General features: G+C 40.0%; 2 protein-coding genes across 4 annotated transcripts; both read left to right on the forward strand.

The window, feature by feature from the left end:
- Nucleotides 1-37: 37 nt before the first annotated feature.
- On the forward strand, nt 38-5404 carry LOC135336549 (uncharacterized). Of its 2 annotated transcripts, none has more exons than XM_064532415.1 (5): nt 38-190; nt 3496-4333; nt 4612-4732; nt 4813-5030; nt 5175-5404. In XM_064532415.1, exons 2-5 carry the CDS (start codon nt 3778-3780, stop codon nt 5285-5287), a joined length of 1008 nt encoding a protein of 335 aa, XP_064388485.1. In that variant the 5' UTR covers nt 38-190; nt 3496-3777; the 3' UTR covers nt 5288-5404. The 2 variants fall into 2 exon arrangements, with proteins under 2 accessions (XP_064388485.1, XP_064388477.1); XM_064532407.1 differs by having other exon boundaries at nt 3499-4333.
- A 2471-nt stretch (nt 5405-7875) lies between these two features.
- On the forward strand, nt 7876-27832 carry LOC135334307 (mucin-like protein). 2 transcript variants are annotated; one of them, XM_064529446.1, is made up of 27 exons: nt 7876-8082; nt 11046-11885; nt 11995-12118; nt 12275-12492; nt 13614-13928; nt 18305-18985; nt 19178-19320; nt 19443-19766; nt 20092-20615; nt 20707-20903; nt 21625-21827; nt 21906-22137; nt 22281-22394; nt 22451-22696; nt 23646-23917; nt 24019-24118; nt 24463-24618; nt 24862-24978; nt 25172-25294; nt 25366-25491; nt 25680-25793; nt 25920-26063; nt 26305-26429; nt 26484-26596; nt 26799-26934; nt 27000-27163; nt 27355-27832. In XM_064529446.1, exons 1-27 carry the CDS (start codon nt 7974-7976, stop codon nt 27530-27532), a joined length of 6138 nt encoding a protein of 2045 aa, XP_064385516.1. In that variant the 5' UTR covers nt 7876-7973; the 3' UTR covers nt 27533-27832. The 2 variants fall into 2 exon arrangements, with proteins under 2 accessions (XP_064385516.1, XP_064385524.1); XM_064529454.1 differs by lacking the exon at nt 24862-24978.
- The last annotated feature ends 34 nt before the right edge of the window (nt 27833-27866 follow it).

Here is a 27866-nt window from a genome sequence, read left to right on the forward strand (position 1 = left end):
TCTTTACATACCTATAATAATTTGGGGGTTGGGCTTGTAGCCTGCTTGTATCAATACCCTTGCCAAGTGTAAAAATAGCTCACTCAAGACCATTCTCTTACAATGAAGCTTCTTATAGCTGTGGCTCTGTTGGTTGTTGGACTCTCCCCTTGCCCAGGCTTCAGTCAGACCAGTGAGGCACCAACTGATGGTAAGTCACTTTAATATAAATACTGAAGTGCATGATAAGAGGGTTTTGTCTTTATGAGCCACTTAAATCAGTTGAACAACAAGTCAGACTAAATAATTTGCTTGAGGCACTTAGTGCATTCTCGTTAAGTGTACATGCTATATCTGGCTACAATGACATAGTTCCTCATTTTTTTCTCTGAATTTGCGGTACTGAATTTGCGTACTTTTATGCATCAGATGACCCTTATTTCAGCAGTATTACATTTTGCATGTGGGAAATTCTATATCAATAGTCCTTTCAATATAAGAAGCTGGAATGCAGCCACGTTATTGTGACGTCATAATTAACGTGACGTCACATCAGCTAGTCGAAGAGTGCATTCCAGAGTGGAGTATTTTACATTGAATTATGTGTGATCTTGAGCAGTGCCTATATAATTATAGCCCCCCACTGTATCCTGTTATATAATTATTTGTAAGAGCCTACACCTATAATAGCTGAAATGTGTATATGGTGGTGTTTGGTAGGGAAAGTCTGGGGCCACCGCAATTAAGCTGATTTTATAGCCACGACGCTCATGAATATGCTTATCCAACTCCCATGCACATTTCATTCCAGACTATATACACATATCCTTTTGCTATGCACAAGCACTTGAGGTCAGAGGAGGTAGGAAACGCATCACGTACGTGTGCCGCAGTAATTAACAATCCACGTTTAATAGCATTTAAAGGCATGCATTTAAATGCAGTTAACATCAGATGGGGCCACTTCCTGTTTAGCAGCATAATTGTGGTCAAATGCAAGGCCAGGTATAAGGATCATGTGTTGCACATAATGCGCACAATACAATCATTGTGCATGCACTATAGCTACTGCTAGCTCTATCACAAGCATAAAAACATATTCAGTTGTCAGCTGCAAAGTCTTCCCTCCCTTCCCACCCTTATATATAGCATGGTTGAAAATGTTGTTATTTACGCTTATTTTGTATATTTACCATACTTCTCCGCCTTCGGGCGTGATCGCTGTCGGGGCATTGCACCACTCTCTCACACTTATGGGAGCTTAAGCTTCACTCCCCCAGATTATAGTATAGGTAATTACTAAGCATAATTATAATAAAACTATAATGAATGTGGTATGGCCAAGCAGCCTAGCAGATGACGTGGCCAAGCGGCCAAAGCAATCATCGGCATAAGGCTTTAAAAAGCTGCTGTTCAGGCATGCAGTGGTATGAATGTTGGCACAGTGAGGGAGTGGCTTAAGTTATTATAACAAATCTGTTTTTACTGTGCGCGCGCGCATGAGTGAAAGGATGGTACTAACTTATAAATCAGCGATCCAGTGGGATCCCGGCTTAATGACTCGAAATTCACATCAAACCTACTGTACATAGGACAATGGAGAGCAGTCTAGGGGGGATAACTCAGGTAATTAGTTGCCAGTCTTCCATAACAGTTTATTAATATCCGAAAGTGATGTGAGTTTGCTAGAGAGCACAACAGTATAGATCTACCACAGGCAAACATAGCTACAATAAAGGGGTTCAAGGTCAAGAGCCTAACATAAACATTGTATACCATTGACATGTGACTGATGACACATGTCCCGACTTAATTAAGGTTGTGTACATGTATATGATCTGTGAAATAGGAAATTACCTAACTAACCACACCATGTATGATGTATGTATTCATGCACTCCTGGCCACACAGTTTACACACTATATCAACAGACACTCTTGTGATGTCAGGTGACTTTTCTAGCCTCATTCGCACAGGACCTCCTTTTTCTGTTTTTTGTCAAAATACGAGACCAATTGGAGGAAAAAAGAAAGAAAGAAGGAAGAGACAAAGAACAAAGAAGAAAGAGAGCCTGCGTTGCTAAGTCGCATGATGGTAGACAAGTGGTATACAAGTGAAAGTAAAAATGAATGTGGGCAGAACCTTGCCGGGCAAAAAGCTACAGCGGGGATGCCTACGCATCGATAGCTTCGATTCCAGGCCGCACTGAAGATGGTCCTTGTTGAGGCTTTGTGAAGGAGGCTAGCCTACACATTGCAGACTTTCAGTCACATAAAAGCTGTAGCATATCATAGATTATACATTGTAGACGACTGTCAAGGGCTTTATAGCCTATTCTGATCGAGTTCAGAACAGACCCACTTGCCAGTGACTGAGTATAGATAGTATAGTATACTGCTGTACAGATAATAATGTTCCTGGTATGAATACACCCCAAGTACTTGTGGGAAGAAAGTTATTGCGGTGTACTCTCTCCCACCTCGGAGTCCTTAAACATTTGTCTACGTTCATGCGACTTAGCAAAAACAGGCTCTCCTTTTTCTTTGTTTCTTCCTTCTTTGTTCCCTCAATTTCTCCCTTTGACTATAAGAAACAGAAGAAAAAAAGCCTGCGAAGGAGACTATAATTATTACGCCAGCCTAGCCTATAATAGACAATTTTAATAGAAGCAGTAAGCCTGAATAGCATGCATGAGTATACAGTTGAAATAATTATCATTTTCCGTGCTGAAGAATTGTTTTAATAATTATAATTATGAACACTTCCTTAGAACATTATTTTTTATAGTGAAACCTTACCACCACTTCCAAAGAGCTATATAACTACTTGCATCCCTACAGTGTGGGTGTGTTGGTGTGTATGTGCGCATGGTTGAAGGTCAAGCACCTCACTTAAAATGGAATAAAGAAAACATAAGTCATTCACTACTTACAGTGACACTGTACACACTGTGTATACACAGACTATGAACTCTGTGTGCACATTCTACACACTAGCTTGATGCATGTGGATTATAGTTCAACATATTATATTCAACTGTTACATCATGTTAGGTGAATCGCGTGCTGCCGAGTAAAAATTCCCTGATTATATATCTAATATTGCTCGTACCTCCTCTGACATGAAAAGGGTGGCCACGAAAGTGACTGCTTATAGTATGACACGAATGATGGGGGCAATGTTAAAGAATTAAATTGTATATGTAACACTACCGGTAATACACGTTTAATATACACTAGCTAACACTAGTGTTGCAATGGGAAAATGGTCCCTATATAAGTAGTATATGCGTGCAATTAGCAATATATAGGGTATAACCAACAAGTATAGGTTATAACGAACGCTCTCTGGCTACGCCCCTCAAGTTCGAGTTGTATTAGCTGTATACATCCTCTTATAATTGATTATTTTATCAATTTTGATAGTGTATGGGGACCATTTGAAAACTTTGTACGATAATTATAAACAAAATAATGTAAATAATAATAGCACTGTCTGAATATTGTGTCTTTTTAGTAGGATCTGTATCAGTTAACAGAGTGGAGTTCTCCTATACCTACAGTGGTGTCGACATCAACATCTATACTTTAACAACTTGATAGAGAATCCATTTTCCGGCGATTACTACTCCTACTTTTACTACAACCCCGCCTTGTCGTCGGATGTGTCTGATGATGTACCTTGCATTTTGAACCAATTTGTTTTCAGAAATACACTCACAAATGAAATCTTCCAGGCAGAATACCTGGGTACTTGCAATTCCTACGATATCAACCATATTCGGATTAAGAGATTAAGATGAATCCTAGAGATTTTCTCAGGCTAGTTGGGAACGATTTTATTGATACCAACTCTACTACGCCCTTGGGCTTGGAAATGTACACTGCAGATATACTTGGAGCTCCGTTTAACCTTCGAATAGAACCAGATAACGCCATTGAGTTTGACTTGAAATTGGACTTGAGGTTCAATGTTAGGATTAGAGAACTTGACTATTGGACTGATGAGGGGATTCTTCTGATTCATTTCAATACTTTAATTGACATTGCGACTGTCAATGCCAGCAAGCTTTCACTCACACTCTCTCCCTATTACAGTGAGGATGTAAGCAATACTGTTAGCATTACTGGTGGTGAAATACTGAACCAGTCGCCAGGCTTAACATCATCTGTGGCTATCAAACTGACTTCTAGTGATCAAGATCTTGTTGTCAGCAGAGGAATATGGGCTAATGGCAGTTCAATTTACAACAGTTTTGTTGTCTTAGAATCAGGATTTGCTGTTGCGTATTTTGGAGCAGAGGTTTCTCTCACCACTCCCTATTTAGTCACTAATATCCGGAGAGCCCCCACAGGTGACCCATAATAATTATTGGTTTTAATAGATCTATATGTACCACACGTATATACTTTGATGATAACACAAGTTGGCTATAGATCAATAATTATATACTCTACTATGCCCTTTACACTGTTGAATTGACATTGAAATCTTATCACTGTTAAGTCAATCAGACATGCACATGATGCATCACATAATTATTAGTATAAGAGTATACACTACTACAGCAATAGAATATAGAATAGGGTATATTATATCAAATGCTATAATTAATATATTATTTCTCTCCAGATTCTGACCCCTTGTCTGTGTCTATTCAGCTGGAGTACGTCGATGGATTGACTTTGGACCTGGCACTCAGTCTAGGTCAGTCGTTCAGAGTTCGATTAGATTTCGGAGAGAGGATTGTCAGGTAAGGCACAAAAAATAGTTAGAGGGAATTTAATGTTCCTATATATGCGTGCTTACACAACGCCCCCTCTTCCTCTACAGTGTGACGTGTGCAAGTAGGGACACTAACGAACATGTGAACCCCATGCTGGAGATTGACAATGGTGCAGTGTCTATTCCACCTAACTACATCCAGAATGATCGGCCCAGCTCCACCACTTTGAATGCATCCCGGGGGCTAGCTGAGTCTGGTTTGCAAGGCTACTACACATGCAGGACAGAGGGAGACACTTTCCTCAGTCCTCACCTTCTACATTCCAGTGAGTGCAACACGGACAGAGTTGTATCATTATTATTCATTCTAGCAGTTTGTACTCTGGGGGGCTTTGTCCACAGATTAATATAATTATGTACTTTTGAAGATGGTTTTTTCCTGCTTGAATATTATTTTCTCTCCATTTTAGATGGCTATCACATCTATTTCTACAAAGGATTGTCTGCTACAGTTGATGTAGTAGTCGCAATTGGGGATTCAATGAAGAGGTTCCTACAGATGATAGCTACCCACCCAATGTGACTGTTACTCTACCATCTGGTAATACCCCAGCAACTCTGACCATCCCAGCCACAGCACAGTACAACAACACTGTGGTGCAGTGTGAGGCAGTGGTTAGAGACGGAGGAGGGTTCATACCTGAATTATTAGTAAATGCTACCTTGCAAGTACAAGGTAGTCACAAATATTAAATAGCTTGTTTTTGTACCCTGTTCCTCTCAGGTCCTCTTTCAGCTGTCTCCAACCTCCATGCTCAGTCATCAAGCACCAACATCACAATCACCTGGGAATCAGGCCTGTGCCAAATATTCCGGAATAATTTTTTAAATAATAGGCAGTCTTTTTTACAATTTGAATAATAGGCACTGCGAAAACAGTTTAATGATATTCATTGAGTTGCACATGCGATTCCCAGGCTGGGATGCTCAAAACAAAGGTAAACTGTTGACAACTTTGTTTATTGTATTATTTACTCTTTAATTTAGATGTTGTTGTATCAGATGGAAGAGTGGATTTGTCATCAACATTGCCAGGAATTGAGCGGCCTAACGAAGCTTATGCTACAGTGCTCAATAAAAACATTGCTTATGAGCAGATACGGATGCCAAGACACAGTGAACATACCACTACCATCGTCACCACGGCAATAGCAATGGAGGATGAGAACATTGAGCCAAGTCATGAATACGAAGAAGTGTTGCCTCAGGGACATTTTTAGAACGATTGAACATCGCCTCACATTATTATAGTTGTCCCAAATAAGGCGTAAAATAATATTAATACAGAGAAGTTTCGAATAATGCTACTTAATTGAACCATGACAAGTTGACAACCGTGCCTCGTTCACACACTCAGTATTCAAGTTTAATTGGGCCTGAAAGCAATCGTTGATTTAAGCAAACCATTCAATATAGCTATATGAAATAGCTACAAAGTGCACCCTTTATCACAAATAATTATTACACAACAACTGTACTAAGTGCTAAGTGTCTGTTTGTGAACTATTCAGTGCATCTTTAACCTCTCCTCTCCAGCGACCAAACGTGTGCACACAATAATTATACAGTGATAAAGTTTCCACTATACAAGGCTCGGCTTTCTTACTCCTGGTATATACATTAATGTGAGAAATATTTGATCATTATAAAATTATTATTGTGTAGGGGAATGATTGGTGCATGGTCGTTTATAATAATTATAACAGCAAAAAATTGTTATAGTATAGGCAATCGCTTAGCGATGAAAAACATCAACTGTTGTCGGCTATAAGGTCTGGCAAAACATAAGTGGATAGTTTACCTAACATATGCATGCATGACATTGTATTGAAACACGCTGTTTTGTACCCATTTGAGCTAGGGTACCTTTTTGGTTATAGTGATGATCGATGGAACTCAAGCAAATTCGTCAGCTAAAGTCTACTTGTTTACACATGCATGCATTGCTATGTCTATAACATTAGAATACTTGTATACTTATACTTGCAGAGATAAACGATGCTACATTTTTACATTTTAAGTTCACCTAAACGGTTTCCCACTAATAACTATATACACTTTCTCTATCAGTGATCAAGACCATGTAGTGGGTGTTTACAGTGGCACCAAGAAGTAATGTGGAGGGTAGTCTCAATGGAACCTCCAGCAGTGACACCAATAGTGAAAGTCGGACTTCTTTTGAAGTGGTTAATTCCAACTATGTTGCTAGCCTTTCTACACAATTGTTATCATACAGTAATGGATGTATTACTATCAACATGTTGCTATAGCTTTCTACATGTGTAAACATGAAAGGTGGCTTAGCTAACACCTCCACACAACACATGCATGCACACTCTGTATAATTATATAGTCCAGAACAAAGGGAATGGACTACTTTATCAATAATGATAGTCTTAATTCCTGACAGTGCATGGTGTTAGGGTGTAGCCCTTCATAGAATGAAATTGGTGACAAGTCCTCTGCTGTTACATATAATTATGAATGTGTTTTTTCTCAATTTCCTTTACAACTAGAACATTATTTTAAGAGATTAATAAGATCATGCAATGTCTATAATTACATCAAAATTTGTGAAATCACACACAACTGCACTGTCAATCCTATATACAACCTACTGATAATGACATTATATAGGGGCAGTGCATGCTCGAAAGCATAGCTATAATTATATAATATCATGTATTAATATATATAGTATAATTATATAGGTCCTATATATAATTATTATACTCTAAAAGAGTGTCACTGCATGACTGTTTGAGTATAATAATAATAGTCAATCATAATAAAGAGCCAATACAGTGTGTGATAGGTGTCTCGTAATATTCACCCTGATGTCTTGAATCACGTCATGCATGCACCGTCATGCAAACCAAGTATTAACAAAAAGCACTCAAAAGTCAACTAGCTTATATGCAAAGCCCATGCATGCATGCTTTTTTTTAAATGACTCATAATAAATGCTCCCCCTCAATAATGAGGGGGTTCAAAAACATTTGTAATACCCCCTTGTATATAGCTATATAATTATAGTAGCCTTGATCCCAGGCCGAGTTTTCGCTTTTATAACGGTAGGCAAACTAACCATTATAAAAGCGAAAACTCGGCCTGGGATCGATTAGCTATAGCTACAGAATTAGATTCCTGCAATCCAATATAGCTATAGCTATAGTCTATAAAACATTAAACGCGCTGCAGGAGACTGCATGACTGTTTCTCTTGCAATGAAGTTTTTTATAGCTGTGGCTCTGTTGGTTGTTGGACTCTCTCCTTGCCCAGGCTCAGGACAGACCAGTGAGGCACCAACTGCTGATGGTAAGCACAAGCAAAAGAAGGTAAATTTGTTATGAGCCAATGTACCTTCACCCCCCCCCCCCAAGTCCACAAATTGATAATACTAGATCTATAGTGCTATCTAGTAAATCTATTGTATGACTGTATACCGTATAGCGGGTATATTTCGAGGGTATAAATTTTCGCGGATGGACCATTACAAAGGATTTCGCGGATTTTATTTTCGTGGTCTGAGTTCCAGCCTTTTGGCGCATGCGCACATCAACATGCAGCTGTTACCACCACACCGTTAGCCTCGAATCCAGGCCTAGCCTATAACGGTGAGGCACCTCTTATTGTCGATAGGTGTGGTCAATAATACTGAACACGCCTACTATTCAATAAAGATATAAATTTTCGTGGGTATAAATTTTCGCGGTAGAGGCTCAATCCGCGAAAACCGCGAACATTTATACCCTCGAAATATACCCGCTATACGGTATGACTGTATAATTATAGTATTATTTTACCCATGCACTATTTTATACGTAGTGTCTGCATGCATGGTTTTGATTATCATTGTCTCTGACTTCGCAAATCTATATATAGTTTTGCTTTTGCATCCAATTTGATCACTTAGACATAATTATGTATGCATGCGTGGCGTATTAAAATGCAGAGACACAAAGTCTATAGTGCATGGGCTATAAACAAACCTATACAACATTCGATTTTTCAGTAGCAGCTTATAAATGTAATAAAAACCATGGAATTACCATATCAATTCTGCTGAATTGACAAATCAGAGTCAAGAGCCCATAAATAGATAGAGGAACCATCTAACTACAGGCAGGGATCACGTTTTGTAATTTGGTTATGACCACAAGTGGTTGAAGCCCTATATACACGTGTTCTACGCGATACAGCACAACACTGCGGTTTACAAACATCATTGTCTCTGACTTTGCAAATCTATATAGTTTTGTTTTTGTATGCATCCAATTTGATCACTTAGACATACTTGCATGCGTGGCGTATTAAAAAATGCAGAGACACAAAGTCTATAGTGGGCTATAACCACAAAACCATACAACATTTGATTTTCAGTACCAGCTTATAAATATAATAAATCATGGAATTACCATATTAAAATGTACAAACTAGGCTTTCCATTTACAAGAACTGCAGTTCACCGGCAATAGTCCTAATAGCCTGGAATTTGAGTGCTTTTTGAACGCCCACTAACTATACTTCCTGTAACGGATTGGAGTTATGCACATTATGGATTGGAGTTATGCACTCGCCGAATTTCTTGTTTCCACGCTTTTAAAAGGTTTCCCTTGGGGCAATCCTAGCAATTTTCACATTGCAAATGTTTTTCTAGTCGGATATACATAGTAGTCATCTGCAGAATTGTGTAGAGGAGATGTTCCACTATCCTTGAGCATTAGTTTACCGTTTAGATCTACTACCACTGCACTATACTGCACTTACTGTGTATGTAGGTATCAGGAGTCAGGAGCCCATAAAATAGACAGAAGAAGCATTTAACTACAGGCAGTGATCATATTTTGTAAATGGTTATCAGGGGCGGATCTAGCAGGTAGCAGAGGGTGCTCAAGCACCCCCGTGTGTGTGTGTGTGTGTGTGTGTGTGTGTGTGTGTGTGTGTGTGTGTGTGTGTGTGTGTGTGTGTGTGTGTGTGTGTGTGTGTGTGTGTGCGCGCGTGGTGCGTGCGTGCGTGCGTGCGTGCGTGCGTGCGTGCATGTGCCCTGACCTTGGACAAATAATTATCTTTGTGTCTCACTCATTGGCTGTGGAAATCACTCTCACACTTAATTGGTACTAGCTAGCTGAGTAGCTGTATACCTAGCCTCGAGACAATCGGTCTGGATTCGAGGCTATACTGTATACCTAATACAGATTGTAGTGTCTTTTAAAAGCTATGATAAAAGCTTGACTTAGCTGCACTGAGTGCAGACTAGACTTGACAAGTAAATACAGTGCATGTACTACAAACCATACCTAATAAAAAAATTATTAAAAATGTCACGTTGATACTGCAGAAAAAGTAAAAAGAAAGAAAGGTGGCCTGGTATTGTTTGTATGCGCATGCGCGTATTACCCCAAAAAGGGGGTAATCCGTGTATTTGTGGATACTGTCAGTAAAATAAACCGTATACTATTTGTATTCTGAAGTTAGAGTCCGTTACATAGAAGTACTGTGCTGAGTTCTTACGCCCTTTATTGTATCAAGCCAAGTCTCTACTTAACGACTGTAAGGCTACAGATGTTATAGGAAAGGCATGATAATTATGTTCCTGTGGGTCTCCTGATGAAGCTGTGGTAATATGGACCAGGCAAGTTTTCTGCTACTAAATCTTGCCTTTATGTTCGACAGGAAGTCATTGCTGAAGATAAAGAAGCTAATGATTACTCCTGAAAGCTTTTAATAAGCTTTAACTCGACACTCAGGAAGTTTAATATTCACTCAAGATCTACTGATGTATTAAAGAGTCAACCACTCTTCCTAGCTGGCAGCTCTACCTTCTTGAACTGTCTCTTTGATAAACATAGCTAGAAGAAGCAACACTGCTGCAGCATAATTATTCTACTTTGATTGAAAGCTACCATTATGGTCACATTGTCATACGTATTCTTCCTTTTTGTAACTTTGTCCGGTTTTTTACAATTTGTATGATGAAATTGTTGTCAATTATTTCGCGCATGCGCATACAAAGTATACCAGGCCGCCTTTCTCTTCGCAGCCTGGAATCGAGGCTAGTGGACTATATACATTTGTGGACTGATTTTTAGGCGTGACACTTCCTCTGTCATTATTACAACAACGTATATGCATTTTTTAGTTTTTGTTGGACAATTATGGTTTATATGAATATCCTACCTCGGTCTAAGCATCTTATACACTGCTTTAGATACCATGTGTGTGTATAGTTGTTATGCATGTATAAATTATTATGTGCTGAATATTGTCCTTATTAACAGGATCTGTATCAGTTGACAGAGTGGAATTCTCCTACACCTACAATGGTGTCAACATCAACATCTACTTTAACAATTTGATGGAGAATCCATTTTACGATGAATCAGATGACTATGACGACTACTACTACTACTACTACTACCAGTCGTTCAATCGTGTGTACGGTGTACCATGCATTTTGACCCAATTTGCATTCAGAAATACGCACACGAATGAAATCTTCCAAGCGGAATACGCGGGTACCTGCGAATCATACAGTACCGACCACATTCGGATTACCATGAATCCTAGAGATTTTCTCAGGATGGTTGTGAACGAGTTTATTGACACTAACTCTACTACGCCCTTGGGCTTGGAAATGTATACTGCAGATATGCTTGAAGCTCCGTTCAATCTTCGAATAGAACCAGATGACCCCATTGAGTTTGACTTGAGATTGAACCTGAACTCCTATAATATAGGCAGATACCTTGATTATTGGACCGATGAGGGGATTCTTTTGATTCATTTCTATTATTTCATTGATGTTGCCACTGTGAATGCCAGCAAGCTATCACTCTCTCGCTCTTCCTATTACCAACGGGATGCAAACAACACAGTTAACATTACGGGTGGTGAATTACTGAACCAGTCGCCTGGCTTAACATTATCTGTGGCTATCAAACTGACTTCAAATGATCAAGCTCTTCTTGCGAGTAAAGGAATATGCACTGGTGATACTGGGAATTCCATTCGAGACTGCTACCTTGCTGTAGAATCAGGATTTGCTGCTGCGTATTTTGGACCAGTGGTTTATTCCACTAGAGTTTATTCTGTCAATAAAATCCGGAGGGCACCTATAGGTGAACATGCAGAATCAATGTGCAGCTATTATAGTCAATTTGACTGATAAATCTAAGTGCAAACATGTTTAGTTACATAGTTTGATGATAATTTATTATTTCTCCCCAGATTCTGAGCTTGTGTCTATGTCTATTCAGCTGGAGTACGTCGATGGGTTGACTTTAGACTTGACGCTCGGTCTAGGTCAGCCATTCAGTGTTCGATCAACTTATATTGGCGAGATGATTGTCAGGTAAGGCATGAGGTGTTTGGTCAGAATATGATAAGGCTTATTGGCATGAGGTGTTTGGTCAGAAAATGATAAGGCTTATTGGCATGAGGTGTTTGGTCAGAATATGATAAGGCTTATTGGCACAACACTCGATTCCCCCCCCCCCCCCCAATACAGTGTGACGTGTACTAGCAGGGACACTAGCAAACATGTGAACCCTGTGCTGGCAATTGACAATGGTGCAGTGCCTATTCCACCTAACTATATCCAGAATGATTGGCCGAGCTCCACCACCTTGAATGCACCCAGGGGGCTAGCTGAGTCTGATTTGCAAGGCTACTACACGTGCAGGACAGAGGGAAATACTTTCCTCAGCCCTCACATTCTGCATTCCAGTAAGTGCAGCACGTACAGTATAATTATGTATTTACCTACTATATATATAACACATCTATAGCTGTTAGACAACGTCTGTTAATTCTTCAAGAGTTCGAATATGTAATGAAATTTTTTTCCTATACTCGATTCAGTTGTACATTATATTATGATATTATCCTATGAATACTGAAGATTATCACGAGTCTGTGCCAGTAACTGCACGAGTGCCTGCAAGGCACGAGTGACAGTTACTAGGCACGGACGAGTGATAATCATCAGTATCCATGGGATAATGCATTTATTGCTTGGTAACCAAAATGCAGGTTGAATCTGTGCATGCGCAACATGCGGTTGCTTTATCAACCAGAAGAATGCGTATAGCAACAAAATTGAGTTCTCCCAGTTGAAGACGAGTTTAAGAGAAAGAAAACAGCTAGAAAGACAAAGAAATAAGACTCTAGAACACCAAGAGAGCTTGCAGAAGGCTACTTAAAGATTTTGTAGAGAACAGACAACAAGAAAAACGTTGACAACCAGCAACCCGTTTTGAAAATGGATAGTTCTGAAGGATAAACAGCATGTGCTTGCTTTCTATCATGCTCCAGTGTATCAGAAGAGGAAACATGCACCGCTATAACTGAAGAAAAGTGTGACAACCGCTTTTGAAGCCAAAATGACTTATACAAGCCTGAACGTCAAACAGGCTTATAAAAAGGTGGTGTAGTACACTTCTACATGTGCAATACTCCGCTCAAAGTACCCACTCCCAACACTGCATGATGCCTGTTTTGCATTAAATATGAACACTGACAACCTCCTGACCTGCAAAAAGAGCACAGAAGTGATACAGAGCATCAGAAAACAGGAAAAGAGACTGATAAACATTGCACTGCATGCTTATAAGTGTGTAAACTATGTTTTTCTTGTTCTCTCACTGCTGAAAACATTTTACTCCAAATAAGAATCACTTCCTAGTGTGCAATAACAAGTGTGCAATAATACTTCCGGGTGTGCGATATGGAAAAATATCTTCACAGTCAGTGATTAGTCGCTTCCTGTGCAATTTGAATGTAAAACGCTGATGTCAGTTATTAAAAAGCAATAAATTATTTTATTGTTTTGTTTTCTTTCCATTCAGATCCTTCTCACATCTTTTTCTACCAAGGAGCCTCTGCTACAGCTGGTGTACATGAAGACATTGTACTCCGCTTTGCACACACCGGTTTTAACAGTGGTTTTGTTGATGACTTTCGTGGTGATCAGTTCTATGTGCATTTTGCTGATAGATATTTTGACCAGCTACCTTTTGAGTACCGTTTCAAAATAAACACACCATTTCCGTACCATGCTGAGCTGCACATCAACAGGACCCGGTTTAACTATGAGGGAGAGTACTTTATCACATACAATTATAATTATCTACTACGGCCAAACTTCGTTATCGATGTCAACAGTAAGTTGTGTATAATTATGTCAATGGTAAACCAGAATGATGTATACCGTATATTACTGCAATGTTTTTTGCAATTGAAAAATCTTTGTGGGGAGGCCAAATTTGACACTTTGTGATCTGGCAAGGATTGTGATGTTTTTTGCCATAATTATAATTATTAGCATTCGCAAACTTTGCATAATAATTTATTATATAAATTATGTTGAATGCTTGCGCGAAAAACGTTGTAGTATGTATAATTATGATGTGCTAATAGTGACTGGAGAGTGCATGTACAGCAATTAATCCCGTATCACATCCAGTCCAGTTTTGGGCCGGAAGCCACACCCCTTTTAAACTAATTAGGATTTTGCACATGCGGACAGACACGCAGTGTGAGGACCCCCACAGAAGTAGACCTAGTGATTTCTGAATCTAGCCTAAAATGGACCAACATTACACGTACCATCACTTGTTTTTTTCTGAAAAAAATTTCAATAATTTCCAACAGAGACACATTAAAGAACGTAGCTAGCCTGTTAGCTAGAGCTGAGACTGGTAAGTAAAAGATCCAGAAAAAGGGGGGGGCGTTTGCCGCCACTGCATGGTTCTGAGTGCTCTATTGATGGATATTATTGGTCGAGCAGAAAGTTTGAGAAGCTCATGTAGCTCGAGGCGAAGCCAAGTGCTATACGTGATGCTTCGAGAACTTCCACAAGACCAATAATATCCACATAGAGCACGAGCGTAAAACGGTGCATTAACTGCATGGTTTGTAGTTTGCAGCTTCTTGCAGCTACCAATATAATGTATAGCTATCGCTCTAGTATAGAGCTAACTAGCTACTAAGTAGAATAGCAACCTTCTACAAACAGATTTTGCTATTCATAATTGTGTTGTCGAGAAGGCTTGCTGTGTCCCTCTCTATGGTGTTGTCGAGAAGGCTAACTAGGCTATAAAGCTTCATATATACATAGTAGATAGTACATGGGGTGTATATGGACCACGCCTATGATTAATTACACATGCAATAAATACCAGACAGTATTTTAATCAGCCTGGATTCGATTAAACTACTACAGTTGTAGATCCTAGTCTGGGGCATAGTTTTTCCTTTGATCCAATGATCGAGCTCTGTACAAAAAACTACAAGACTAGGTATAACCACCTTGCCCTGGGCTGCACCCTATAAAGCTCGGTGGTTTTAGTGCCATAAAAATCCCTAGAACCCTTGTGGTATAACTATTACGTATAATTATTAGCTATATATATATTATATCTGGATGTATATAATTATGGGTTGTATGTGTTCAGGGAGTATAAATCTACGTAATGATTGCACAATATCTAGGGTGTGTTGGGTTGCACCACAGGTATGTATATTAGGAGAGGGTGCAGCCCAAGACTACAATAGCCACTTTACTATGAAAACAACACAAATGTAATTATGCTTAAAATAATTCTTTTTTAAGAGACCCAATTTTAAGGCAATTCAGCACTGGCTACAGGAGTCTGGGTGTGTTGGGTTCGCAACACAGGTATGTATATTAGGAGAGGGTGCAGCCTAAGAAATGCATACTACTCACAGGGCTCAAGACTACAATAATTATAGCCACTTTACTATGAAAACAACACAAATGCTTAAAATAATTCTTTTCAGTTTAAGAGACCCAATTAATGGTAATTCAGCACTCAGTCTGGCTATAGGAGTCTGAATGGCTGTGGAATTTGTAGTGGTTTTGTCCCTACACATCACAGTACAAAGTTTCAGTTCAATATAATTATGCTTTGATGTGTATCAAGATAGGTACGTAAGAGTGCCAAACACTCACTGTCACCACTGTTAAATTTAATAGTGTTGTTGAGTAAACTGTGGTTTGCGTTGCCGCAAATGATTACACAGAATGGGGCAAATGCTGTTCAACACTTTTATACTCTTCTCTACTCTGGTGTGTATCATTGCAAACATCAGCATATCTTTCTAGGTTACTTTTTTAGCGCATATATAAGACTTTCATTGAAATGAATATGTACAGTCAACATTTTTTCTGGAAATGGAAAATGGGCGTGACTGTTAATGAACATGCAACAGCTGTTACCAGAGGAGGTATGACAGGCGCGGTGCAGCTCAAGCAATTAGCTACTGATTACTCTCAGCAAAAACATACGACGTGGGCGGGGCGTGGACGGATAATTATTGCTCAATCAAAGGCTAATTGCCTGAGCTGCACCGCGCCTGTCGTACCCCCTCTGAGCTGTTACTATGGACATAGGCATGTTTATCTTCTATGCATGCGCAGATTGACGCCCACGTGCACTAAGTTTGCACTGCTGTTTGCACCCCACGCATACAAATTTCGATATGAATATCATTATAAAACCTGCAATCCCACAAGGACACATTGTAGTAGTTTTAAATTCGTTGTACGTCAAATAAAAGCTAAAGAGCTAACTGCTAGCTAACTACACGCGGCCTTTATTCGAGGCACCTTGACTATAGGAACAATGGAAAAGGGTCACTACAATAGAAAGCTAGTCTCTGTAGTATGACTCAAGTCCTTACACTCCAGGAGCCATACTTCTCTGAGACTCCAGGCTTCTTTGCTGTGATCCACAGTGCATATATCTATGTACCACTAAAACGCAGCTGCCTCCAGTGTTTTATTGTTTCTGAGTTGCTGTGCTAGACAGCTCAGTCATTATAGGTTAATACCTTGCCATGGTCCATTGGATACTGCAATTCCCTGGTTCTGAGCTTTCTCTAGCCTCGATTCTAGGCCGCTCTTCCTCAGGGGAGGCTAGTGAAGGAGGCTAAGCCTTCTCCTATCTATGAACTGTTGCTTATTTTTATACAATCATGTATAGACCAGCACCAACAATAAGCTGGAGTATAGTGTCCATATTTTCTTTTCTAGCTTTGAGATAATTATGTATAAAGTTTGGTACCGCAAAACTTTTTTCGTTCTCTGGATACATGCAATAATTAAATAGGCCATGCAAAGTCAATTTGTAGTTTCTCAGGCCCTCGCGCTTGGAAATTGATTGCTTTCCAAGTTAAATATCATGCACGTGACCTCAAATAAGAGGCACTAAAAGAAAAGAAAACGATAAATTAGTATGGTTTTTTTATCATTATGACTATAATCAATTCGTTTAAATTATGCACTTCCGCTTATTGAGGAAGTTAGGGGTGTGTTTTCAATTGAATATTATATATTTATAATTGCCTCAATCCGCTTGCTATTTTAGGAATAATAGCCTGAGAAACTACAAATTGAGGCCTAAAACTGTTTCCTATAACCTTAATTAGGTGGATCAAGGCGTGGTGTATCAATTCAATTATCTGGCATATTTTACCCCATGAACATTACAGGGTATTGTTTTATTTTAAAGCGTCAACTATAGATCTGCTGCAAACCAGACAATCCCAAACTACATTTGAGTTTCTCTCAGTGTTCTAACATTGGTGCCTATAACATCATGTCAACGCACCAGAATGTGACAGCGAGCACCATTAAAAAAAATGTTCGTGAAGGAATCCCCGGAACCCCTTCCATTAAAAATCCAGCCAGACAACTTTCAATTTGCTCCTCCGGCTCTGCTATACCATGCATGTACATATAGACTGGAAACTAGTCCCCTTCACATGCGATCTGCTGCTGTGTTAAGAGTTGTCCCAGAACGTGACATCCCAAAAGAATGCAAACGTCACTATGCACCACCACACGCTAACTATTACTGCACAAAACATTATCGGCCTCGAGTGTATAAGTAGCTACATCACTGGCGGTCTGTTCTCGAGGCTGAAGCAATATCACCCACGTATTACGCATTTTGTGGTTTGTTCTAATTGCATTCCAACGGAACAACTCTCAATACGGCAGCTTGCCAGTCTCCAGGGTGCATGTGAAGCTAGGGGAGTGGTTTCCAGTCAAGTAAGTATATCATTTTATATCAGACCATATAGCTTCTAGTAAATCTACAAAAAGGCATGCATGCAACAAAGTTGCTCCTTTATGACTGAACTTCATGCAATAATAATATTTAGAGGTGTGTTTCAAGCCTAATATTGATGGCACTGTTCAGGGAATACGTAAAATAATATTTATGAACAGCACAAAATTAATGTAGAATGGATAATTCTTTTTTAACACCCAATTATAAAGGTAATTCAGCAATGGCACCAAGGTTTGAGTGGCTGAGGAATTTGTATTACATATTTTAGTGGTTTCTTTTGATGCACGTTACTACATCATCCTACACAGACATTTCTTTGAAGTGTACCTATTAACAAGGCAAATGCTTTTAGTTTGCTTGTGTATTTCATTAATTGCCGAAGATATCATTGGAACATAATTATACATTGCTATAATTGTGTCTTAAACATTTCCCCACAGAACCTGAACTCACTCTCTACCCACCGGTCCTGACTGTGCTCAGTTCTAACTCTCCTGATACAACCGCCTCTCTCACTTGTACCTCTGACAATACAAATGTCCCTGTGCTGTTCTCTGGAGATTATACCTCACTGGGCATTACGTCTACATACCTGGATGACACTAACAGCTCTGTGAGATTGGATTTTGAACTGGACAAAGACCTCATTGAGTTGCTAGATGGGATGGAGTTTATCTGTGAAGCCAGAGATCCAGATGATTTTCAATCCACTGTGTCAACGGCTAGCTCCACCTTTAGGGCAGTGCTAGGTACTTTATTTATTGGTTCCTCAGGGCAATCATTTTCTATTGTTCGGTTATCTCTCTTTGCAATTGAGCCTGACGGTGATCGTAAACAAGTTATGGATAGTGCAATGATCAATACAGCCAGATCGTTTGAATGCCTGTGGTATATCAATCCTACACGAATGGATCTTGAGACCATCGCTGGGACGTTGTTTTGGAAAATTTACCTCCCGAAGTCAAAAAAAGAAATAGAATTCACTTCAGATGTTAGTCGTAAAGATTTTATAGTCACTACACTCGAGAATGGTATCACTCTGAATATTCTGGGAGATTTCTTTGGAAGTGTTTCATGTATCTATGGCGGTGACAGTGTAAAGATTACCGTTGTCACTGAAGGTAAGTGCATGTGCAACTCTATATACCTTGCTTCGTTAAATTTGTCTATAATTATAGAGTTTGTATAAAATCAGTCCTAATCATAAACTAGCACTAGCTGTGTGCAACACTTGACCCAGCCAGACTCATGAATTATAATTATAGAGTGAGCTTATCTATAAGCTGAAATGCTCATCCTATCTCTCCCTTCAGCTCTTGTGGAGGGTGTCGACTTCTTTCCTCCTATCTTTCCTGATGATGCTGTGGAATTGTTTGATAGTGATGATGGATGTTCACAGCGGATTTACTCGAGTACTGGTATTCCCTTTGGAGCTTCAGCACACCAATACGTTCATGTGAGTTGAAAATTATGTCTGATTAACTTAATTTGTCCAAACGCACATGCACACATGCTCACATGCTCACGTATACAATGACTATTATAGTTTTGCTGAATGGACGTACTTTTTCCCTGCAGGTCTGCACGAATGGCATGCTGACTGTTGGCACTCCACCTCTCTTACTTGGTACAGCACAAGAACAATTCCCTACATCTGATACCAGAATCAGCCAATCAAATTTGCTCGCTCCATTCTGGAACGACCACGATGGCCGAAATCCCACCTCTAGCGTAACGTACAGAGTGTACAGTGGTGCTGCCGGGGATCCAGATTTTATGCAGAATGTGAGCTTCTTCATTTCAAAATATATCGATGCTGAACTATTTGAACCCATCTGGATGCTAGTAGCCTCCTGGAGGGGCGTTCCTCCGTATCCTCACACTGCAACAGACAGGGGAAGAGTGAGTGCTGTGTGCATGAGGGGGGCATTGCTATAATTATGATAGTAGAGGGCCCATAATTATGGCATCAGGAGTTTATTAAGAATTGTTGTGTGTGATAGTAGATGTTGTGCCTATAAAGTTGAGTGCCCCTAACTAGCATCAATGAACTCTTGCTATAGCATTGAACTGGAAGACATAGCGAAAGTGTTTCAAGCCTCAGAATAAGGATTACTTTTTATAGAAGGTGCATGCATGTCCTTCATTAAAAGGTTGTACTAAGAGTTACAGAGATTGCCTTCCATGATGGAATAGTAATCATTTGAAAGCATTTTTTACTTTCCAGAATTCGTTTGAAGCCATTATCATAACTGACGGTGTAGTAACCTTTGCTGTCTACACGTACAACTGTGATGATCTGCAATGGGGTCAATCGCAGGATGGTGACTATTCTACTATCGGCTACAACATAAATCCAGCCTCGTTTTTTGGTAGTGATCCTCAAAATTTATCTGCTATTCATGATCATCGTCTTTCAAACCTTCCCATGAGCGAGATGATTGCATGTTCCAGCCTTGCTAGAGGATCACGTTATCATAATGAGGTGTATTTTGTCGGCAGGTCTAAAGATACCACGCAATTGGCACGTGCAGAATGTACCAGCTCTATCAACAACGATACCTTGTATAGTGAAATCATTGACAAAACTACACTAAAGGATGGATGCCCTTGCAACTTGGCTCAAGCATCAAGAGACTTTGCTTATAGTTTTATTGATATGTTTGAGTTGACATTGGACCCTGTGTATGCTGGGCAGTTCTGTGTGACTCAGAGATTTCCCCAGAGGAACACCATTCTCTGTTGCTATGGGTAAGAGGGTCACCAGAGAGTGGCCAGTCCATACAGAATAATGACGGGGGTACTTGTTAACTACTTCTTATTAATTTTCTTTTTATTACAGACGGAACAGTGGAGCTCTCAACAATGTTGGTGGTATCAGTGGAGTGGTGGCGTACAGTCCTAGCTTCTTCCCAAGAGAGTTTCTTGATAATGATTACAACTTGCGTCGCAAATGCAGCATAGGAGGTGAAGCTGACACACTGTACAGGACTAGACGACCTCCAGTGACCTGTGCCACTTATACCCCACCAAGAAGAAGTGAGTGGTAGTTGAAGAATTTTTTGTTGTAAAGTAGAGATCTATAGAAACAGTTAATGGCAAGTACTTTACTATAGCTATTCAGCTAAATATGCAGTTACCTGTATAATTATAGTGTGTCCTTCAACCGGGCGACGCCCCAACTTGATTTGACAATTATTATTATTAAACTTATTACATTGTGATGAGGGAATCGAAACCATGCCTTTTCTATCATCTGATCTTATAGGAGAGCTACCTAACCACTAAGCCACACCTATTCTTACCCGATCTGTTAGCATAATTATGTATAGGAAGTATAATAACCTTTAGCTTTATTAGAGGTGTATGATTATGTCCTGAGTTGTTATTCTTTTACTAGCTAAGTCTAGAATGTTCTCTACTTGCCAGTGTTACCATACCTACTAATTCTTCCCGATTTGTGTACTATTAGTATTTTCCGTCTGTTGTGACATTGCTGAGAGTCTAATTACTAGTATTAGTGGAGTGTTGGCAGTTAAATTCACCTGCTAGAAATGTTTACTAGTTTATACAAATATCCACCTGTTCAGCTAAGTAAAGTGCAGAGTTATCTATTCTATAATCATGTATTTGTCTGCACACACACACACACACACACACACACACACACACACACACACACACACACACACACACACACACACACACACACACACACACACACACACACACACACACACACACACACACACACACACAGCCTTCTGTACGGGTGATCCTCACCTCACCAACCTTGATGGAGCTAAGTTCACATTTAACGGTTGGGGAGAGTACATTCTACTGGAGTTGGAGACTGATGACACCACGTTCTGGGTGCAAGCTCGTATGCAACCAATCACAGATTCTCTGGCTACTGAATTAGGTGGTTTCGCTTTCGCTATGAGCAGGGACACTCCTGTTGAAGTATGTGAGGGGAATTTAATTGATTGAATTCACTTATTATGTGTGAATTCTATTTCACAATGGTTTTCCCTCAAACAGATACGCCTGAATGCGTCTAGACAGCTTGAGATCCTAATCAGTGGAGAAGATGTAACGGACCAGCTGGTCAACGTCAGCTCTTCTATATCCACTGACCTCTATTCTGTATCTCGAAGCAGTTCCAATTCCATTCTGGCCACGTTCCCGAATGGAATGGGATTAATGGTGAATCTCTCGAGCATGCTCACCTTCACAGTTATCATCCCTGATGCCTTCCGTGGACTAACTAGAGGTACATAACATTTATAGCTGCATTTTGTGTGAACAGAGTACATACCAGCTGAGAGCTCTTTCTGTTACAGCGCTGTTGTGGTATTAATATTAGGTATGCACAAATACAGTAGGTCATTGATTAAGAGTTTATGTTCTATGCAGGAATGGTTGGGAACTACAACGGTAATGTCACTGATGATGTCGTATTCCGAAACGGAACTATGGTGCCTATTAGTGAATTTTCCTTTCGGATACTACATCAAGTAGGACTGTCATGTGAGCTATTGACCTATGACCTGAGCATATCCTGACTAATAACTTATTGTTCACAGGGCAAGTGGATGCTTCAGAGTCTCTCTTCACTTACCCTGAGGGCTTGACTACTGAAGACTTTGCTGTCCTTGACCACGATCCACCCTACCTGGATGAAGTGGTAGCCAATGCGTCAGCAGAAGTGCTTAAAATGTGTGGAGATAATGTCGAGTGTATTTTTGACTCTATAGAAACAGGAGACATCAATATCGGCCTTGAAACCGTGACGATGATTTCCATAATTGATGAAGATGAGAAGCAAGCATGTACGTTAAAATTATATTCTATTGAGTAATCTTAACTACCGTATAGCGGGTACACTTTTGTGGAATAACCGTTAGTTGAGCTTTTTTGTTTGCAGCATGCATGCGATATTGGGTATAAATGTTCGCGTATAGCCGAGATGAAGTGTTTTATCCGAGTGAGCTGGTATTAAAACACGTGATTTTGGCTAGGTGCATGGGTTCTAGTGCTGTCACGTGATCTCTAGCTTTGTGTACAACTTGTCATCTGTACAGCTTGACCTGTTAGGCAAGTTTTTTACCTGCATGGCTATCCATTTCATGTCTCGATTTATTTGTATAAGTAATTTGAAAACTCAAGTTATAATATTAAGTTAATAATTATGACTACTTTTAGATAAGCTGAAGTTGGCTAGAGATTATGTAATTTAAATTATGTACGTGGTATTTTCGCGGAATAACTAAGAAAGGTTTTTGCAAAATAGCAGCCTTTTTGCAGCATGCATGACATGCATGCATGCGATATTAAATTCGTGGGTATAAGTGTTCGCGTAGCCGAGATTAAGAGTTTTATCCGAGTGAAACATTAAAACACGTGATTTTGGCTAGGTGTGTTCTAAAGGATTTAGTGCTGTCACATCATCTCTAGCCTCATGTAAAGCTTGTCATTTGTGCAGCTTAACCTGTTATAATTAATTATTCAATGTGTCTCGATTTGTTTGTATAAGTAGCTTAAAGCATATGTACTAAGTTAAAGCATATTATAGATAGCTGATTGTCTAGAGATCATGTGCATGATCTATAAGTTATGTACTTAATTACAGCAACTACTTACTGTTAATCTGTCCACTTACACCTTAATTTACGTACCTGCTTGAGATTAAAGTTAAGTTATGTCAGTATATACAGTCATGTGTAAATTACAGCAACCACTTACTTACTGCTACATTGCAATCGTCACCTTTACCCACAGCAAACTTCCCTCCTCTCATCTACGGCCCTGTGAGCCTCTATGTTACGCTGGGGGTAGAGGCTGTACTAGTGTTCAATGTGACTGATGACAAGGGCAGTATCAATGTTACGCTGGTGGATGGACTGCCAGCTGGGGCCACTCTACTGCCTACCCCTAAGGGTGACTATACAATGGAGTTCACCTTCAGGTTAGAACTTAATGCGATTGCTGATATTTCTCTCGTGTTTTTGGCCACTGATGAGCTGGATGCTGGGTCAACTCTGGAAGTGCAGGTTTGTGGCTTGCATGAACAAGAGTGTTAGACCATAATTATTTTGATAGTATAGAGTTATTGCTGCAATGAGGTTCCATATGTTTTTGCATTTACCTATAGATTGTGATCTGTGCTTGTGAGAATAATGGCAACTGCACACTGGAGGGAGTGGTGGATCAGAGTGCCAGTACTGTCGTCTCCAACTGTGTATGCCTTCAAGGTATGGTGCACCTTGTCAATAGCTATATATACTGGAGCTATAACATCAACTTGCATGCTTGTCTAAGAAACCATAGAGATGCTCAAGCCCCTATACAGTCAACTGATCTAAACTAGCTCACTAGGCTAGTAGCCAGCCCAACCCAATCATGCAGAGAGAGACTGTGTTGTCATGACAGTATAATTATAGCTAGCTAGCTTGCTCGAATCAAATATTTTTATCTGCTAACTGGAAGGGTGGTTTGTACGAACCTAATGAACTGAACATGGATCCGCCACTGATATTGCAACAATATAGTAGTAGTAGAAGTTACCTACATACATGCATACAATGCACTGCTTCAGGTTGGGAGGGTGACTTCTGTCAGGATGATGTCAACGGTTGTACCAACTTTGACTGTTTCATGAGTGTGGATTGTGTGGACGTCCCTGCTCCAGGAGTGGGGGCAATGTGTGGTCCATGCCCTCCAGGGTATCTTGGAGACGGGTCAAAGTGCGCTGGTAAGCTATCACTCTCCAGGAAATTGTTATAGTTATGTAGTAGAGTTACATTGTATGTTCTGATTAGCATGCACACCCTGGCAATTTCTATATGTAGTATATAGCTATGTGCATGCTCAGTGTGTGCTGCATGGTTGGCTTTGAGAGTATATAATTACACAGTTTCTTACGAGTCGTCATAAAACTACGTATTTAATTATCGTGACCTAATCGTAATTCCTTGTAATGCATTGATCTCCTCAGATATCGACGAGTGTAATGGTATCCATGGTTGTACTCAACTGTGTGTCAACCAACCGGGAAGCTTCGAGTGTACCTGTTACCCTGGTTACGAGCTCGATAGTCAAACACAATGTATAGGTAAGTGGATGAGCTATTTTGAAAGCGACCTTTAATTTGATATAGGAATAATTATATGTCCATTTTCAGGGTTGCATTGAAATAGCATTTATGTATAGTAGCTCTTTAAATTTGCAATTATTTTCGGGCCCATGGCCATGCAAATCTATGATTACTATGGAAAACACTCATTTTATCCCCTTGCTTCCTTCAGATATTGACGAGTGCTCTTTGCTCAATGGTGGTTGTCATCAGATCTGCACCAACACGATTGGAGGGTTTGATTGCAGCTGTGAAGAAGGGTACACCATCAACACTGACAACAGAACATGCCAAGGTACGATCACTGCTATCATAAACTCCTCTACTAGCTTAAATTCTCTTTACATATTTATTCCTCTTCTACAGTTGACCCGGTAGCGATGTGTGATGCTAGTAACAGCTGTGCCCAATCATGTGTGAGACTATCCGGAGTGGAAACATGCGGCTGTCTCCCTGGTTACGAACTGGCGTCCAATGGGATGAATTGCACAAGTAAGTTTAGTAAAGCTGTCGAAAAACAACTTTGTGTTTTGGGAACAGATGCTGTCTTTAATGGGATGTATAGTAATAATTATAAATCGAAGCCATTATTGTACAGACCTATTTTGGAATGGTATTTTATATATGAGGCTCCCACTGTGTTGCACATGAATAAGAGTTGCCCTCACCACCCTTCACAGATATCAATGAGTGTCAGGAGAATCCATGTGAGCAGATCTGCACTGACTTGGAGAGAGGTTACGAATGCTCGTGTCGTGAGGGATACCAGCTGTTGCCTGGGGGGAGATGTACTGGTGAGGGGGTGTTGTGCAACAACAGTTTCTATGTATACATATAAGTACGATGCTATACAGTACCCATGATAAATTATGTATGAATGATGTAATTATGACTCAATATAAATCTCTCTCCATTCACAGATATCAACGAGTGTTTGGTGGCAGCTCTGGACATATTTACCCCTGACCTTTGTGAACCCTCCATGTTTTGTGTGAATGTTGAGGGTAACTACAGCTGTGAGTGTCCGGCTGGTACACTACTAGTGGAGGGAGTGTGTGAAGCTGGTAAGTAAGTACACCCAATCCTAATAGACTATATCAGAATGATAGGAGTGTCATATCGGATTCAACCCTTCAACTTAATTTTTAAAATCAGTATATATACAGTAAGAGCTCAGATGACATAATATTTTGTCGTAAATCACATTATCACATCGTACATGCTGTCATATTACATCATACATTCATGCCGTACCATGCAGAAGCTAGTTTCAGTTACCTATATATACAACACACACACACACAGAGAATGTGCTAACCACCACTGCTGCACCACCAGTGACGACTGTACCTGATGACACTGATACTATTCCTACTGATGCTATTCCTAATGCCGTTGTCGTGGAGATCAACGGATTTACTCCTTCCACGGTAATAACTACACAAATTAATATTTTGTACTGTCAGTGAGTCCTTTTCCTCCAGTTCACTCCTGAGAATCAGAGGCTCTTCAGAGAAGCCACAGCAGATGCTGTCAATGGCTACTGTGAGGAAAATGAGTGTCTCGTAGTATTCCCGGACCCTCAGGCAAGAGCGAGGTAAATTGATTCATACACACAGCTACTGTATTAACGACGAAGAATAAAATCACAAGAGAATAATACACAAAGTTGCATTAATTATGTGACTCACTGATAGCCTGCCCCCCCTCCCACACACATGCATACACACACACACACATGCATACACACACACATGCATACACACACACACACACACATGCACACACTCTTGTCTCAGGAGGAACACTCTCACCGCTGACAACCTCTACATTGCTGACATCACTAGCACTGGAGAGTCTAGAGTCAGCTTCAGCTTGTATGCTCGTTTGGGTGGTGGCATCCTCAGTGGCAGTGCCTTGGCAACGGCTGTACTGGTGAGAGTCTTTCCTTGCTACGATATAATTATGTGTGGGTGGATTTGAACCTCCCTCCCCTATAGGATCACCGTGACGAGTACGCAGCCCTAGGCTTTAATGTGGCTAGTGTACAGCTGCCTACGGAGTCAACCACCATTCTGACGACCAACCAGATCATTGGTATAGCGGTGGGGGTTGTTCTTGGACTAATCTTAATACTGGTCCTTCTTCTGATTATTATCACATGGTGAGGCTGCTGTTTTATTATAATAAGTGCATGGATCATATTAAATAGCAAAAACTCAATATCTATAGTTATAGTAGTAAAGCCTGCATGCATGCATGGGCCCTCTCAATGCACAACTTTAGTTGTTGCGATCTTTTATTCAACGTCTAGTCTAGTGTGACCACTCTCTCATAATGATTCTTTCCTTGTAGTTGTTGTGTGAAGCATCGATCAGGACAACCCAAGAATGGAGGAGACCTCACCAATGTTGGCACTAGCCTTGACATGAAGCCAATACCCCACAAGGGCCTCGAAGAACAAGCCGTGGGACTAGAGTCTGAGGAGAAGGAAGGGGATCTCGACTATGAGAGATATAAGACCATTAAATAAACCATTAATTTACAGTATTTTGGTGACACTATAATAGATATAGGTATAGCTGCTGAACTTTTAGCTTTGTTTTGTCTTCTAGACTTATTATTGTCCATGTCTCCCTGCGGCTCTACTATTAATAAATAAATAGAGCTGGTATAAACGTAATTTTTCATTAGTGCAAACTTTCGTATGAATTTCCATTAATTTCTGTTCTATTTGTACAGCTCAGAATAGCGATGTACACATGTAGAAGCTATTGCACATTATAAATTGTTTGTACTGCTTAATTTTCTTATTCAGAGTCTAATGCCTAAATATCCACCATACCAAAATAACCCGCTATTATGGA

This window comes from Halichondria panicea, chromosome 1 (assembly GCF_963675165.1).
Source record: "Halichondria panicea chromosome 1, odHalPani1.1, whole genome shotgun sequence".
Classification (NCBI taxonomy): Eukaryota; Metazoa; Porifera; class Demospongiae; order Suberitida; family Halichondriidae; genus Halichondria; species Halichondria panicea.

Excerpts from the sequence above, each read along its gene's own strand:
- LOC135336549 (XM_064532415.1), top strand. The coding sequence starts at position 3,778 with ATGAATCCTAGAGATTTTCTCAGGCTAGTTGGGAACGATTTTATTGAT. Across the intron at positions 4,334-4,611 it reads TATCCGGAGAGCCCCCACAG|ATTCTGACCCCTTGTCTGTG; the intron begins GTGACCCATAAT and ends ATTTCTCTCCAG. Across the intron at positions 5,031-5,174 it reads TCCTCACCTTCTACATTCCA|ATGGCTATCACATCTATTTC; the intron begins GTGAGTGCAACA and ends TCTCCATTTTAG.
- LOC135334307 (XM_064529446.1), top strand. The coding sequence starts at position 7,974 with ATGACTGTTTCTCTTGCAATGAAGTTTTTTATAGCTGTGGCTCTGTTG. Across the intron at positions 20,616-20,706 it reads ACCATTCTCTGTTGCTATGG|ACGGAACAGTGGAGCTCTCA; the intron begins GTAAGAGGGTCA and ends TTTTTATTACAG. Across the intron at positions 21,828-21,905 it reads GCAGGGACACTCCTGTTGAA|ATACGCCTGAATGCGTCTAG; the intron begins GTATGTGAGGGG and ends TCCCTCAAACAG.